General features: G+C 42.2%; 1 protein-coding gene across 5 annotated transcripts in view; it reads left to right on the forward strand.

Moving 5' to 3' along the window:
• MITF (melanocyte inducing transcription factor) overlaps positions 1-15,514 on the forward strand; it is a 109,865-nt gene that overhangs the window by 58,007 nt on the left and 36,344 nt on the right. For all 5 annotated transcript variants that reach the window (XM_068408697.1, XM_068408698.1, XM_068408700.1 and 2 more), the window contains exon 2: positions 1,319-1,565. In XM_068408697.1, coding sequence (XP_068264798.1) covers positions 1,319-1,565 — 247 coding nt within the window. The remainder of the gene's footprint in view (positions 1-1,318; positions 1,566-15,514) is intronic.

Consider the following 15,514-nt stretch of genomic DNA (forward strand, 5'->3'; position numbering starts at 1 on the left):
TGGGTTCTCCTTTTTCATTTCTACGCTGAACTGTTTTCAACATCAGTCCTAAACAAAGCTGGAAATCTCTAGCAGCACTGGCTCTGGTTGTGCGAGCGTGAATAGCTCTTGGTGCCTGTAGCCTCCAGGCAATACCTGGAAGGGATGCTGGCTCCTGGACCCCTTTGCAAGCTGTCCTGTCAGCATTCTGCAGGTAGCACCTCCACATTGGAGCCAGAGGTGGGGTTTTGAAGAGCAGTCCCGTCCTAGGGCTAGAGGATTGCTCCTTGCTTCCCCTGGCACGGGCCTGCATCATCACAGCCTGTGGAGCCCTTCCCTTCCACAGGCTGATGACAACCAGCTGCAGCAGTCAGAATCAGAAACCAAACATCCTGAATTATACACACTGTAGCTCTTTCTTACAGGGAGTCATGTATCCCCACCCACTTCCAACGTCCTTCCCTCAAAGGATGTGCAGTTTGGTGTTTGCATACCCTAATTGTTCCGCCTTATGCTACAGAAACGTCTTATAAATGGATTTTAGTTCTGAGGGCTAACAAAACGATGGGGTCCTTCAGAAGGTGTCCCTGCAGCCATGGTTTGTCCCTTGCTGTCTGGTAGGAAGCTCTGCTTGCCAGTGCCTTAGAAATAGCTCTGAGGTGGTGAAGCAGGGCAGGGGGCTAGCTCCGGCCAGCCTGATGTGCTTTATAAAATGTGACTGAAATCAAGCCTGTGTTGTTGTTTATTCTGCCTGTTCTTGTATCTCGCTGTGCTCGGAAGGTGCTGGTAGGCCTGAAGTGGGAGTTGGGTGTTTTTTTGGTTTCTTTTTTTTTGGTCTGGCTTCTAGCTATGAACAGTGTCCCCACCAGCAAATGCTATCCTGAGGTAGTATTTTGCAGAAAATAAAGGAACTTTGTGTTGTGCTTTCATGGGACAGGTAGATCTATTTCGTCTATTTATTTTTGAGCTAGATCATTAGACCTGGAGTATTATCTATATTTATCATTATACTTGATACAGCCCTTTATTCCTTTTAAAAAAAGGAGTATGAGTGCCTGCTGCTACCTATCAAAGCATTTGTTTTTCTCATGGATGGTTGCTGTAAAAATTGAAACACCAAATAGCTCTTTGCAGCTGGATATTGGCCGTTGGAAGTGGTTAGCTGCAGCCAAGTTAAGGCAGCCTAACATGGCTGCTAAGTACCTGAAGTAGGTCGGCTCCGAATTGCTTATCCTCGCCCATCCCGCCCCGCGTTCCCGTGTAATTCTGCCAGCTCCGGCCGCTGGAGCCGCGATCCCACTTGTGGAAGCTGAACCGTGTCTCTCTGCTCTTCCCGCAGCAATTCCGAGCATCCTGGCGCTTCCAAGCCTCCCTTAAGCTCCTCCAGCATGACCTCACGAATCCTGCTACGACAGCAGCTCATGCGTGAGCAGATGCAGGAGCAGGAGCGTCGGGAGCAGCAGCAGAAGCAGCAAGCAGCCCAGTTCATGCAGCAGCGAGTCCCCGTCAGCCAGACACCTGCCATCAACGTCAGCGTCCCCCCCAGCCTGCCCCCCGCCACCCAGGTACCCATGGAGGTCCTCAAGGTACGCCGCTCTCGCTGCTTTTCTGTTTAGGAGCTCTCGCTCATCTACGTGCACTTTATTTAATAGCGATGTGGTTATAGGGATTTTTTGGCAATGATTTTTTTCAAATAAGCTGCTCTCTGGCTTGATTTGCAGCTTATTCTGGTGTCCTGATAGCGAAAAAGGGAAAGTAATTTTTAAAAAATTTGTGTGACGCTTGTTTTCTTTAAACTTTGAGATCTCGGGAGGGAGGTTTTGTAACAAAACTAAAGTTTCCGTCATTTTCCCTTTGGAAAACACTTCTCCATCTTACTAGTACTTAGTTATTTTCAAAAAGAAGGAATTACTAATAGATATTCAAATCAGTATTTTGGTTTTTAAAAGAAAACAATGAAATATTTTTGTAAAATGGAGTCAAAACTGAGTACAAAAAAGCTCTTCAGAAAGCCTTAATCTGAAGTATGGGTGAGTTTCCAGCCTCTTGCAACAAACCTTTGTAATCCTTTTTTGCTTAAATGACTTGTTTGCTATTAGTAGCTTTGGATTCCTTGTCCTACTGGAAACTGTAGGAGCTTGTTACTGCCCTCATCAAAGGGGAGGTAGCTTGCTAATTACTTGGGGGAAAAACGTGAATCGCTATGAGAAAAGAGAGAGTTTCATGTACTGGGTAAGTCTAAGTAGAGTAAAGCAATGTGAAACGTGTGAGTAAAAGAATGCAAAACATTTTGGAGAAATTTGCTGACATATTTAATGAAAATTTTATTTTGATTACTTTTGAAGAGTTACCTATTTTCTCTGCGTTATTGCTAAATCTTTTTGTTACAATCTGGTGTCTAGTAACCACTTTCAGTCCGTAAGCATATTCTTACCAGACAAGATAATGGAGCTTGGTTACAATACGCTTGTAGTTTGCTCATCAGTGTTATATATCAATGATACGTATTCAAAGATTTAGTTTTAAAATAGACTTGCAGGCTCAGGATTTCGTGGCAGGCTGTGTGACGGGTTTAAGGAGGAAACATAGGGTGCTTTTATTTATTAAATCTGCGTTATGGTATTGTGTTGACAGTGCCAAAACTAATACTTAATTGAGACACTAGAACCATACTCGGGTATGGTCTATGATCTAGGAGCAAAAAGGCGACAGTTGAATATTGAATTTTTTATATATAGATACCTGTCCATTAAAAATTAAAGATGATATACTTTGAGCATGTTGTGCATGCAGTAAGCAGACCAACATGGACTGGGAAGAACTGTTTTGTCTAACGTTTGTGCATTACGCACAATGTTTGTGTATAACAATTTGTTAAACTTGTTTCTAGATTATGACGCCATAGTTATAATTCAGATCCAGCAGATGTGTGGGTGCTATGAAGTAGTTTTTTCGTTTGTAATGCACTTAGTTAAATAAGCATATGTTAGATTTTTACATCCTTTCTTCCTAATATGTTATGACGTGAATTTCAGGGGGTTTTTTTTAAACCTCTCTGAAAACTTGTAGGAAAGTGTTTATTTTCTGACAGTGTTTTACCATTAAGGAAGGAGTGTAGTGTCTTGAGGAAGCATTCGCACTTGTATATATTGTTCATTTTACAATTGCCTCTTTATATGAGAGAGGAGGGGAGGCAGCCCTTTATTTCTGAGGACAAACTACAGAAGATGCTGCAGCCGAGAGGTGATGGTCGGTTATTACAAATGCGGTTACGAGGGGCTGGTTTGTCATAGGATTTGCGTGTGGATCTGTAACCTGCTGGAGCATTGCTGGGGGAGCTTCACGCGAAGGACTTGAACCTGAATCCTCGTCCTTCAGGGCTGCAAAAGAAATATCTGTCCCCTGTTTCCTCCTGATGGAGGAGGGTCTCTGGGAAAGAGGGAGGACACCTCATCTTTAGCCCAAATGGCAGCTTGCATGACCCTGTAGAGCAAAAAATTAAGTAAATGTATCCTTAACTGGCTTGTAAACTAAAAGTGGTACCTGGCAACAAGTGCCTTTTGGTGACAGAGAATTGTGCTTTGAAGGTGATGGTTGTGGAAACATGAGCTACCCGCTGGGACACAATGGTGCCTGTATTCCTGTCACCCGCGTTTACATAAGTAACAGTCAGAATTAGCAAAACCAACTCCTCTTGGCCTCTCTCTGCACATCAGAGAAGAGAAACTGCTTTGCACAGTTTTGCTGCTTGTGATTTTGGTGGGGGGAAAGCAGCTAAAGATTTATCCTTACCGATAAATCTGTAATTACTGATAAAAGTGGACCAGTTCTGTACAAAAAAAAAAAAGTACAAAATATGAGGCTTTGAAGTCAGGATCTTGCTGAAAATTTACCACTGATGCTTCAGTGAGTGTAGGATTTTGCTGAAAGGTCCATATAACTTCTTTTGTTTTGTTTTTTAAATAGGTTATTTGGCTCAAAAGATGAGATTAACAATAAATCAGAATCTTCCTGGTGGCAATAACGCTGACAGCCGGCTCTGCCTGCAGTAACGCTGTACGAGTGACATCATTTCCCTGCAGCTGCCTTTTACACTTCAGTTGGTTTTTAGCTGTAGACAAATTTTCCATATGAGTTGTACGGAAGTTTTAATTAGATAAATAGGGAACTAAACTGGTAACTTTATTATCCAGATGGTCTGGATTTAGTGACCTTAAAGAATGAGAGAGACAAAAAGGGGATTTTTACACGTTGAAAAATGTTAATCTGCAAGGCAACCTTCTTCAAAAAAAGATCTGTTTTAATATTACTTCACAAACAAGTATGACCAAATGTGGTAGTTGTTTTTGTCGTTGGTTTTGGTTTTGTGTTGTTTTTGTTTGTTTGGTTTGGAACTTAACATCAAAAACCCCACTCCAAGCCTGCTGAATTTGTCAACATTTTGTGTTTTTAGTTACGTTGTGAGATTTGGCATTTCTCCCATATCTCGCAGTGTGAGAAGGAGGATAATACTTGGGTGTCTGAGGATGCTGGTTTGGAATGAGTAGTTTAAAACGACACCGAAGGTGTTAATGAGCTTGGATTTTATATTTGTTTTCAAGATGTTCATTTAGAAACAATACAGAAAGAAAGAGGAATACATACAAATCTATGTCACATTGCATAGGAATCTCCAAATTATATAATGTGGTATGTTCAAGGCCATATGAATAAATAGAATTTCATTTTCCTGAGTAATGATTTCTTATTGCATCACTTCTCTGCCAAGTCATGTAGCTTGGCAAGGTAGGAAATGACCTGTTGGAATTTAAATTTTGTGTTGCTTTGTGCAGCCTAATTAAGAGGTGGACTAGGAGCAGGTCTAATGCCTTTGAAACAGTATGTCTTTGAATCTAATAGCAAAAGGAAGATTTGTTATGGCTGTCAGTTATCCTTCTGCAGAGCTGATGTTAGCTTTACAGATGTACAGGCTGGTTTATCTTTAAGCACCTTCTCGTCCGTCTCCTACTGGTAGTTGAGGACAAATGCTACAGAGAGATGTCACAAGAGTTTCTTTGCTTCTGCTGTGGTTCAGCTTCTTGCTCTGCCTTGGAAATAGGAGCATATAACTTAAAAATGTTGATTGTTGGAGTAGTTCCAGTTCCTATCGATGTTGGATCAGGATCTGTTCCTGAGGTGCAAAGTAAGTTTTTATTTTTATTTAAAAGAGTTAACTTCTTTGCAAAGAGTTCCTCTTAAGATGTCTTCAGTGGGTTGTTTTATGGAGTAGCTTCTTCTATACAGGTATATTTTAGTTCTCTATACTTAATTGGTATTAAGAAGCTGTTCTTTTTGTTGTTGTTGATTGCAGTTACTCTCTTGTCTGGTAGGAGTCTTTATCTGTTGGAGCAGAAGCACAGCTGCAAATCTCAACTTCAGTGTCCCAGAGCTGATGTCTGGGAACTGGGTTCTGCATTTCTGTGAGCAGGGTTAGCCCAGGACTTGAGGTCGTGCATCAGGTCCCTGCCTGTAGTCACTGAGACCTGATGATGGGTTAGTCCTTTTGCTCCTCAGTCAGCCATTTGCAAAATGTTGCTGCTATTAATCCCGTACCATGTGGAATTAAATTAGTTAAAGGTGATGAAATCCTTGGCTATTAGAAACTGAGAGAATACGCCCTTGGTTTGTAGTGAAGCTGGTCTGTTAAATCACCTTCCCCGTAGCTGTCTTGGACTTCATCTGTTACTGTCTTCCTGCTTGATATCACGGAATTAGCTTTTCTCCTGTGGTCCCAGCAGCTGTCTGTTGACAGTTATTTAGGGAGCATCTTCTGTTGATGTGATGGCGTTACTGGGTTCTGCTTTTCGTGTCTTTCATGCCCTCCCTTGCCCACTCCCAGCCTCCTTTCCTACCAAGCAACTTGCAGGATTCTTGTGAAGTGAGTGATCTCCTGCCTGCCAAACTATTGGCAGCAGCAGGGCAGCTCCCTGCCTTTCTGACAGGCAGTGGTACCCTAGCCTCATCTATAGGGTAGTTTTCAGTCTTCTGTGTCAGTCTAGGAAACTGATTTTAGGATATTTTGTTCAGCAGGCAGAAACGATGACTTGTATGACCAGAGTTTTACGTAATGTCCCTCTGGCATCTTCACCAAAGCTGTGCTGTATCAGTGTCGGTATGGGGCTCACCACCCTTTACATGCTTTTAAGAGAGACGGAAGGAAAAGGGTTTTCCTTCATCTAAGCCACTAAAAGATCCAGGGGAAAAAAAACCACAGAATCAGTGTAAAGGCTGAAATTACCAGCCATCATGCCTTATTCTCCCAAGCAAGGCTTGGAGGATCCTCTACTTGTTTTTTAGGTTAGTCCTTGAGAAGTTCTGCTGATAGAAATAGTCAGACCTGAGACATTGATTAAGGCTTGCCTTTGAATATTGCTCTCTTCTATTTGTTTTGATAAGTGCCCTTGTCTCAAAGTAGTCTTGTTTACAGAATTTGCACAGGTCCAGAAAGTAAATTTACTGCAGAAATTCAGAGAAGTGGGTTGGGGGAGGAGAGGGGACTCACCTCTTTGCTCATTGGGAGACATTACAAAAACTGAATTGTAGCTATGCCGTGCCATTTGTATTGTTTTGCCTGATTTCTGCATGAAGTTTACTGTTGAGAACAAACTTAACACAATCCACTTAAGTACCTTGGACCTGCCTGCCCAAAACACAGCATGGTGTTGCCCGTGACTGGTGTGAGCTTATGTCCTTCATGGCAGGAGATGCGCTGGAGCATCCTCAGGAGTCAGGAAAGGTGGCTCAGGGCCAGCTTTGCATATCAGTTCCTTTGAAAACATTATCAGTTCTTGCAGAATTGAAAATGTTACTGGTGGGCAGCTGACACCCATCCCTCTGTGTGTCTCACTAAGCAGATGGAAGGTGGAAAATTGAGGGTGAACACTTCTTCCCTCGGCTCCCGCATGTTACTTGTTGGCATTCCTCGGTTGGTGCGTGGATGTGACACTTGTGCTGTCATGTTTTTAATGTGATGCACCAGGTCACAGCACAAGGGTTGATGGAAGCCTAAACTGGATGTGTTGGGGTGGAATGGTGTGGTCCCTGTCCCCGTCTGTCCCTACTGCTGCATGCTAATGCTCCAGAGGATGCGGTTGGTTTACCTCCCCTTCCTCCTGAGTGTTGTCACACCAAAGGAATAGCACAGTGAGAAATCTGCTGGACTTCTCATGTGTCTTCCTCCCTCTTTGTCTGCCATTGGGGATTTAAGAATGTAACTTCCACGTGGCACAGGCGCTGAGATGGGAGATGCTCACGTGAGACAGCCACGTTGGGTGCTGCTGCCGAAGTACAGCCTCGAGGGCTGGGGTGGGTTCCTGCGGTGGGTGTTTGCTGCATGAACTGGCGTGTCCCTGCAGTGGTGCAGATGTCATTTGGACACTGCATAAATGCTTTGCAGGTAATAAGATAAAAGCAGGTCTCCTGACCAGTGGATGATGTAACGGGTCTCTTTCAGGATGCTAATATCCCCTTTATCCTTGTTTCTGGAGGGCGAGCAAAGAGCTCCCTTGCTCCAGGGGATCTGGACAAGGCGGGTCCTGCTTTGGTGATCTGCAGCTTGAGATCTCTCCTCTCTGTGCTCCCATGTAGTGCCTTGTCCTGGTTTTGCAGGGATAAACTTTATAGAATCACTTTTCTGTTACATTTTGTTTCAGTTTGTGGCCAGCTGTGGGATGGTGACCAAGGCCATTAGCGGTAAGCCAGGGCAGCTGCCCCAGGCTGGCCCACAGGTGTGTTCTGTAACATCAATGTCAGGTTCACTATAAATGGGAAAGCTGCTGGGGGTTGGGGGCTCTTTGCTCTGCTCTCGCTTTTTCTCCTTCTCAACGATTGTCCCTGGAGCGACTTGCCACCATTCTGTGGGCTAAGTATAATTTTGTGTCTTTTGTATTAGCATTGATATTGGTTTCCTTATTTTATTAAATCTGTTTCAATTTTAACCCATAAGTCTTCCTCCCCTTCCCAATTCTCTTTCTCGATCAGGGAAGGGATATTGGGTGATAGAACAACTGGTTAGTCTTTAGCCGTGGGTGCGGGCTGAACGAAGACAGTCTGCTGTTGCTAATGGGGCAGCTCACCCCAAAATACGATGCATATATTCAAACATACTTATGGAAATATAGGCTAAAAAACCATTTTTAATATTTACTATGAACAGATTGTTAATAGTGTATTTGCATACAATAATGCTTGTAATATGCTGGATATTCTAAAATTTATCTACCACTAATGACCCTACTTAGGATTCCCCCTGCCACACTGCCTAGGTTGGTGTCTCCATGGTAGGTGTTAAGTGCTGTTTTGGTGCTAGAAATACAGCTCTTTACTGCTGTGTCTTGTCACTGTGGCCTTTCTTCTTTCACCTGGGGTCCTAAACAAGCTGAAACCTCTTTTCAAAGCCTAGAACCAGATGCTGTTTACTGGACATCCTCTCTTCTGGCTTTATTATTGCAAGAGGTTTTGCCCATCTCATGTTGTGGGCTGATCGCTACTGATAAGAGTGGTTCTGTTTATCTCTTCCTTAATGCCATCCCAGCCCTTGCTGTAGCTCACACATCTTTCCCCTTAGAGCAGCCTTTTCCGTGTCGACAGGAGTGCAGTGCTGCAGCCACGCGTGGAACGGTGCAGGCGGCCAGGCTGGCCTCTTGCCTTCACCCTTGTGTCGTTGTTCATGCAGATTTTAAATGCACCACCACGATCAGCTCTTTGCATCAGATACCCTGTATTTCTTCGTTTTTGAAATGCCGAGCGTGCCTTCTGAGTGACGTTAATGACTATGGACATTTATCAAAAAAATACCTCCTCCTAGTCCTTTTCCAGTGTGCTTATTACAGAGTGACCCGTGGTGGTCACTTCCTAGCAGGGAAGGCTGTGCAGGTAGCAATAGTGCTCTTGGTGTAATAATTACCACAAAACTTCATTGTACAGGGGACTTACCTCACGGTTCTGAAGAACAGAAACAATGGGATGTCGAGATAAACATGTGGTAGCGTCTGCTACAGCAAATGTGTTTGTGGACACACTTATCTGATTAAAAGTTAATTTAATCTAACGTGACAATGGTAGATAGTAGTGTGTACTGGTATGTTAAGTAAGCGTGGGGTGTATTTGCAATTGAGAACTTAGACAAGTGATTTGCCGGATCGAGTCTTGGTGAACTACAGATAGAACATTTAAACTAAGGTTACTTACACTCAGTGACGCTGGTACACGTAACTTAAGCCTACAGCAAATTCTTCAGAAAGGAAAAAACTTGCATTTAACTACAGAACCACTAAAGCCTGCCTGGTCTCCTAAGCTTTCACGTAAGTAAAAGTATCTCTCAGGCCTTAAATCTTGTGCTTGCTTAGTGGGTTGAAAGCTGTTCCAAAACAAGCACTGGTGCTCGATGTCTGTGGTTAGTAATAGAGGTAAAATGTAAACTCTTGCTTAACACCTAGGTTATTAGACATTAAAAATGCATGGAATTCAAGGGGGCAACATGCTTCTGTGTAGAAGTATCTGACTGCTTGACTGCTAGTGCAAAACACTGCTTTCACCCTTCGTCCCAAATGCCCTTTTCCTGTGGGTGCAAATACGTGTGTTGCTTAGCTCTTGAGAGAAATGCTGTTGCTGATGAAGATGTCTGATCTTTCCATCTTGGCTCTTCAGCTGTGGTCGCTGTGGCACAAAATATAGCTCCCAAAGTTGTGGGACAAACTGTGATGCTGCTGAATTGTGCTGCTGGGGGGCCAGGGTACTTCCTGGGCAGATGATGGTGTGAGCAGAGTGCACAGGTAACTGAGCAGAGTGGGAAGGTAGCTGAGAAACTGCTCCTTCTCATAGAGCTGTTGCCCTGTGAGTTCACAGTAGTTAACCTGGTAGTTCGAAATAACATTTTTGATACAGAGGAAATAAGGATATATTTGGACAAAACAATATAGACATCTGGAGGTCCAAGCTCTGATCACCTTTCAGAAGGTTCTTGGTGGTTTATACCCTAGCTGGTGGTCTTGAGGATTTGCTATCTTCCCGCTGGCATAACATCCACAAAGTTAAGGAGAGCTTGTGAAGTTTGTTCTCGTACAACTTCAAAGCACTTTTTTTTTGTTGTTTTTTTTTTTTTGTTTGGTGTTGTTTTGGTTTTTTTTTTTTAATGGTCTAGCTGTATTATCTGATGGCTGAGTTACCAGATCTTGGGAAAATGGTGGTTCACCATGTGTCAGTGGGTGTTTCAGACCTGCAGAAGATGAGTTAATCTTCCTAAAGATTTGTAGGTGCCCATAGTTGTGGGTATTAAAAGTATTGATGAGGCTCCGCAGCCTACCAGCTGACAGGTTTTAACAGCTTCTATTAAGTCCTTTATTCAGTCAACGTTAGTTTAAAAACCACCTTATTCCACTTTCCTGGTTGAGCTGAGGACATGGGAAGAGGGCGAATGCTGGCCACTGCAGTTGTGTTTGCCGAGTCCACGGCTTAATTTGGCAGAAAATAGTGCCCAGAGCCACACACAGTGCTGGAGAGCGGGGGAGTTGGGTGGAGGTCTAGGCTGGCCTCTGCTGACACCATTGATAGACATTAAATTTTAAATGTGAAAATTTAGATCTGCTTAAAGTAATCTTTTGGTATTACGTATACTCGCAAATATTTCAGTTCTTCAGCTAGTTTGGCAGCATTATTCTCTGAGATGCTGAACCTGTGCAGTGAATGAATTCAAAGTGACAAGCTGGAGACATTCCTGCCATTCAAGTGAGGCTTAAGGAATTTCTTATTGGCTAAATGACAAATATGTAGCATTTTGCCCAGCACTGCATGGCAATTTCAACCTGCCTGACCGTGACAAGATTAGCACTTTTCCTCCCCCTCCCCAGCAGTAATAATTTTTTTTTTTTAAATTAGATTAAGAAGTACCAGGCAGAGATGCAAAAGCTTGAAAGAGTAAAAACCAGCCTTACCTTGAATGATTCTGTCTGTCATTGGATTGGTTCCTTAATTAGCCCCATGTCCTTTAACCTCTTGAGAAATAAGCAAGGGATAGATTTGGGGATAAAGACAAAGACGCCCAGAGATTTACCACACACCGCTAGGTAATTCATCAAGGAATGCTGGTAATTAGCCCTGCCTCTTTCCTTTCTGGCTCATTTAATAAAACTGGATGATTTAAAATAATGCCTGCTGGTTCATTATCAACTACTTTAAGAGCCAAGTTATGAACTTGAAACAAAAACCAGTATTGTGTTGTCTGTAAAGGACCTGGCAAGTGTGTTTTGTTTTGTATTTTAAAGAAAGAAATTTTTCAGTCCTGTCATCAGTCTCCCCAACTTGATAATTAAATATTACTTTGTTTGGATTACCATTTGGCTTTTTGGGTGTATTTATTTCTAGTGTCTGCTACTGAGAGGCAGAGAGAAGGAAAAGAAAATCCAAGATCTTGAAGAGGTACATGTCAGATTGTGTTAAGAAAGCATGGCCTGATGGAATTCAGCTGAATACGGACTTTACAATGGTAGTAGTCCTCCAGTTGAGGAAATGGGTAACTGCTTTAACCCTTTATCTCTTGGAAATGAGTGCCAGCTACATGTCTTGTTCTTTGAGCAAAGTGATCCATTTTAGTAACACATCTCTTTAGTGCCTGTAGTGGAAATTTGTCCCTGAATTGAGGTCAAAACTCATCTGGTTTGTATTTGCTTAGAAAAATATTCATGCAGTGTTCTTTCTTTTTCTTTATAGATAAGAATAGCATTAAATGAGAGGATCAGGGTAGAACTGGATCAATACACTGCTGCCTTTGCGCTTTTCTGGGGGAATATCTCTGTACAGCAGGTGCTGGCCAGTGGATCTGGTTAGGTCTGTCTGTCTGACTTAACGAATTAAGTTGCTCTTACTGTATATCTTCCTTTAATAATTAGTGTCAGACTCAGATTGCAACATTTCTGAAACTGTTGTAGGCTAGAGGAAAAGCAGGCTGTGGTAGCCTTCTGCTCATGGTAGGCTTGCCAGATCTTGAATCCTTCAGACTTTTTTTTCTGAACCTCTTCTAACTCATCAGTATCGTTTGGGGCAGAATTGGATATGGAGTTTCAGTGCAAATAAGAAAAAACATTCTCTTTGCTTGTCTTCCATACATCCCTTTTGTGTCCCCTGGGATAGTGCTTATTCCGGGGGAGCTTGAGTTTATTACTTGCTGCTGTGACCCAGAAAAACCACATGTCTGCTTTTACATGCTTGGCAGATTGGTAGATTTAAGAAAATAAGTGGTGGCCTTTGTGGAAATATACTCTGCCAGTCTTTAGTTCGCAGCAATTCTTTTGTTGCCAACTACGAAAGTCACTTGCTGCCTTCAAACACTTGCCGAGAGCACTGGGGTGTTGGGGTAACAGCTCAACCCTGCAGGTTGTCACTAGAATCGCTTTCACTGGATGCCAGTTACCCACTTGTTTATTATTTTGAGACTTGTTAATAAACTTCTGTAGTTTAAATTGACTTGGAACTAGATACATTCTTTCCAGCATGTAATGATGTGGAGCAGAAAATCCAGTGTCTTTTTTAGAAAAAAAATCCCAACAACAAACACAACTGTATTTAATACCAGTGTTTTTGCAAAGTTAGAATGTTCACGCCAAATTAATAGTTTGGGTTTCCCACATTATATTCTTATATTTTTAACATATTGGAACAATATTTTGTTATGGACCTCTGTGGCTTAGTGTCCTCAACTTGCTGAATATCAATAGTGGAAGTTCCAGCTAGTTCTTCGAAAATTCTTGGGTAACTTACACAATTCAAGCAGATTTATTCCTTTTGAACTTGATCACAAGCAGCATTCATTTCAACATCAGTCTTGCAGTAATTAAACCAGTACATGAAATGCTCGGAAGCCCTGATTGCTCATTCAGGTATGTCGTTCGTTGCGATGCACTTTCATAATCTCTCAGCAGATGGCATGAGGGTTTCCAAGAGTGTGTGTATTTCTTGGGAAAGCTCTCCGCTGTGGTGAAGTCGTCTTTCTAGACTATTCCTTTCACCAATGAAAGCGAATATTCAGGTGTTTAAAAACTGTTTGGACACATTATTCTAATCACATTGTTTGCTTGTGTTATTGTATTTTATTTTTACCAACTAATGTCCCAGAGATACCTTTAAGCCATTAACCACTTAAATGCTGTATGTAATAGTTATTACATGCAAAAACCAATTACTGCTAGATCGTCTGTGAAAGACAGGCTGCCTCTTTTAAATAAACCTGCTACTGGCATCCAGTAGGAAGTACTAAACCTATTCAGCAAGTAAGTCTAGAGTGCTAAAAAAGCTTAAGCGATAAAACTGAAGCGTGTTTTCCATTGAGCATTCCCTCTTCTCAAAGCTATGTAAGACACAACTGTATTGTGTTAAATTATATCCCCCTTCCTGCTTTGTGCTACAAATCCTGATGCTTGTAAATAATGTCAGCTAGTGAAAGAAAAATCATTTGAAGAAGTATGTGATGGCTTTCTGGAAAAATTAGTAAATATTACTGTATTTATAAGTTAACGTGGCTTACGCAACCCAGAAGCCATTCGCTGTTTTCAGGCGACCCACCTACTTGAAGTCCTGGCTTCTGACAGCAGCATTTTTGTCACCGACGTGGCTGGGATCTGTGTCGTGTCTCCAAATGAACATATTGACATCGGCAGGAATGTGTCGTGTGTGTGTTTAAAGAAACCGGTGTTTCAAAAAGCTGTTCTTCTGTCTTGGGGCAGTGTGCTCCTTGTATCTATCTATCTATCTATGTATCTATTTATCTATCTATCTATCTATGGATGTCGAACGTGCAGGAGTGTTGGGAGCCGTCGCTGGAGCTGAGCTCGGAGCCTCAGCAGCAGTCGGGCACATAAGCGTCTTTAAATGCCAGGGCCTAAGGGCTCACGGCTGCAAGCTCCAGAAAATCCTACAAGTGAGTTTCAGAGTATTTTTCCCTCCTTGTCCAACACTGACGTTTCTTTTTCTTTCCTAGTTACAATGAAAGACCTTGCCAGTAAACTGCTATATTAAAATATGCTGGTAGCAATATCAAACCAGATGTTATTCTGACCTGGAATCAAAAATAATTTATGAATTTGAGAGGAGGTTTGTATGTCAAGGAAAGAGAATCACAGCTTGTATTTCAGGCTTCCTTGCTAAAAATCACCTGGAAATTCCTGGTTGAAACTATCAAAATTCAGTTTGTGGACTTAATTAAAACTTTGCTCTTTTCAGAGGAAGATATAAACAGGCAACTAATGGAAATTATCTTTTAAAAAAATAATCCCTTCCTTGAAAGGAGCGCATTTCAAGACTGAGGTGTAGAAAACAGCCTGTGTGCCTACGCCAGGTCTTTATGAAGGTCCTGTCAAGGACCTGCAGGCAGCACGCTAAACCTTGTCTTTAAGATGACTACTTCTACCTACCTTAGGCTGTGTCTTCTCTCTGCTTGTGTTTTTTCTTTAGGTGTGGGGTTTTTTTTTGTTTCTTCTGGGTTTGGGGAGCTCTGGTTAGAGGGGGCAATATTCTCAAGAAAGTCTTATTCCAGTTTACCCATATCAGCAATCCAGAGAGCCATTGCTCATAACCAGCATCGCTGTCCCCATAGCAGCTGACTGATAAATGCAGTTTTGGCGAGACAGCTTGTTTTTCCTGGGGGGTTCAGAACTGCTTTTAGTGCTGCTACAGCCTCATGCAAAGTGGGGCTGTCCTGTTGAAGCAATGGTACCATTTCAGGAACTGCTTTGAAGTTAATTCCTGCCTTGTTAAACAGTGCTTTAAAGTTAATTCATGTCTTGTTAAACAGAAAATTCTGAGAATTGAGACTTCTGTTTAAAAAAGTGTGACAATCATCTGTATTATTATAACTTGCTAATTGAAAAGTTGACCTTTGAGCTGTCTAGTAGTATTTTACTGTAGTATTAATTTGACTGTTTTACATTTCTGCTTCTGACTCCCACCAAAACTATACTCTTCTGAAATACCACGGCAGCCTGGATATCAAAGAAACAATTTGTCAGGGAAGGAGTAAAATGACCTTGAATGAGTCAGCACTTGTGTGTAGCAATCGTAAGCTTTCTATCCTCATTGCTTTCTAAAAGGAAATGAATTCTGGACTACAGGCACCATTCATTGCACAGCAGTTAATGGGCTTCATTCACATGAAAGTTCATATCTTCCTTAAGGGTTCAGCCCTGTATGGTTTGCTGTGTAAAAGGAAAAATAGTATTTAATCATGCTACTGTGGCTTTTCAAAAGAGTTTATGCTTTTCTAACGAATGTTGGCTTTTTGAGGGAAGAAAAGTGGTGCCTTTTGCTCTAGAGTGCGGCCTATTCAGTAAGCGGTGGCTCTATGCGAAGTGCCGCTTCCTCCATGGGTCACTGTTCAGAATTGCCTTCTGCCTTTCCCTGCGGTGTTTAATGTAGGTAACGAGGGAAAAGCTTCCAGCCAGGGCTTCTGCTGCTTCCCAGAACTTATCCTTAGAGAACTCTTCTCTCTGAACTTGCACCTTCTCCAAGA

Source organism: Nyctibius grandis, chromosome 10 (genome assembly GCF_013368605.1).
Source record: "Nyctibius grandis isolate bNycGra1 chromosome 10, bNycGra1.pri, whole genome shotgun sequence".
In the NCBI taxonomy this organism is placed as follows: Eukaryota; Metazoa; Chordata; class Aves; order Nyctibiiformes; family Nyctibiidae; genus Nyctibius; species Nyctibius grandis.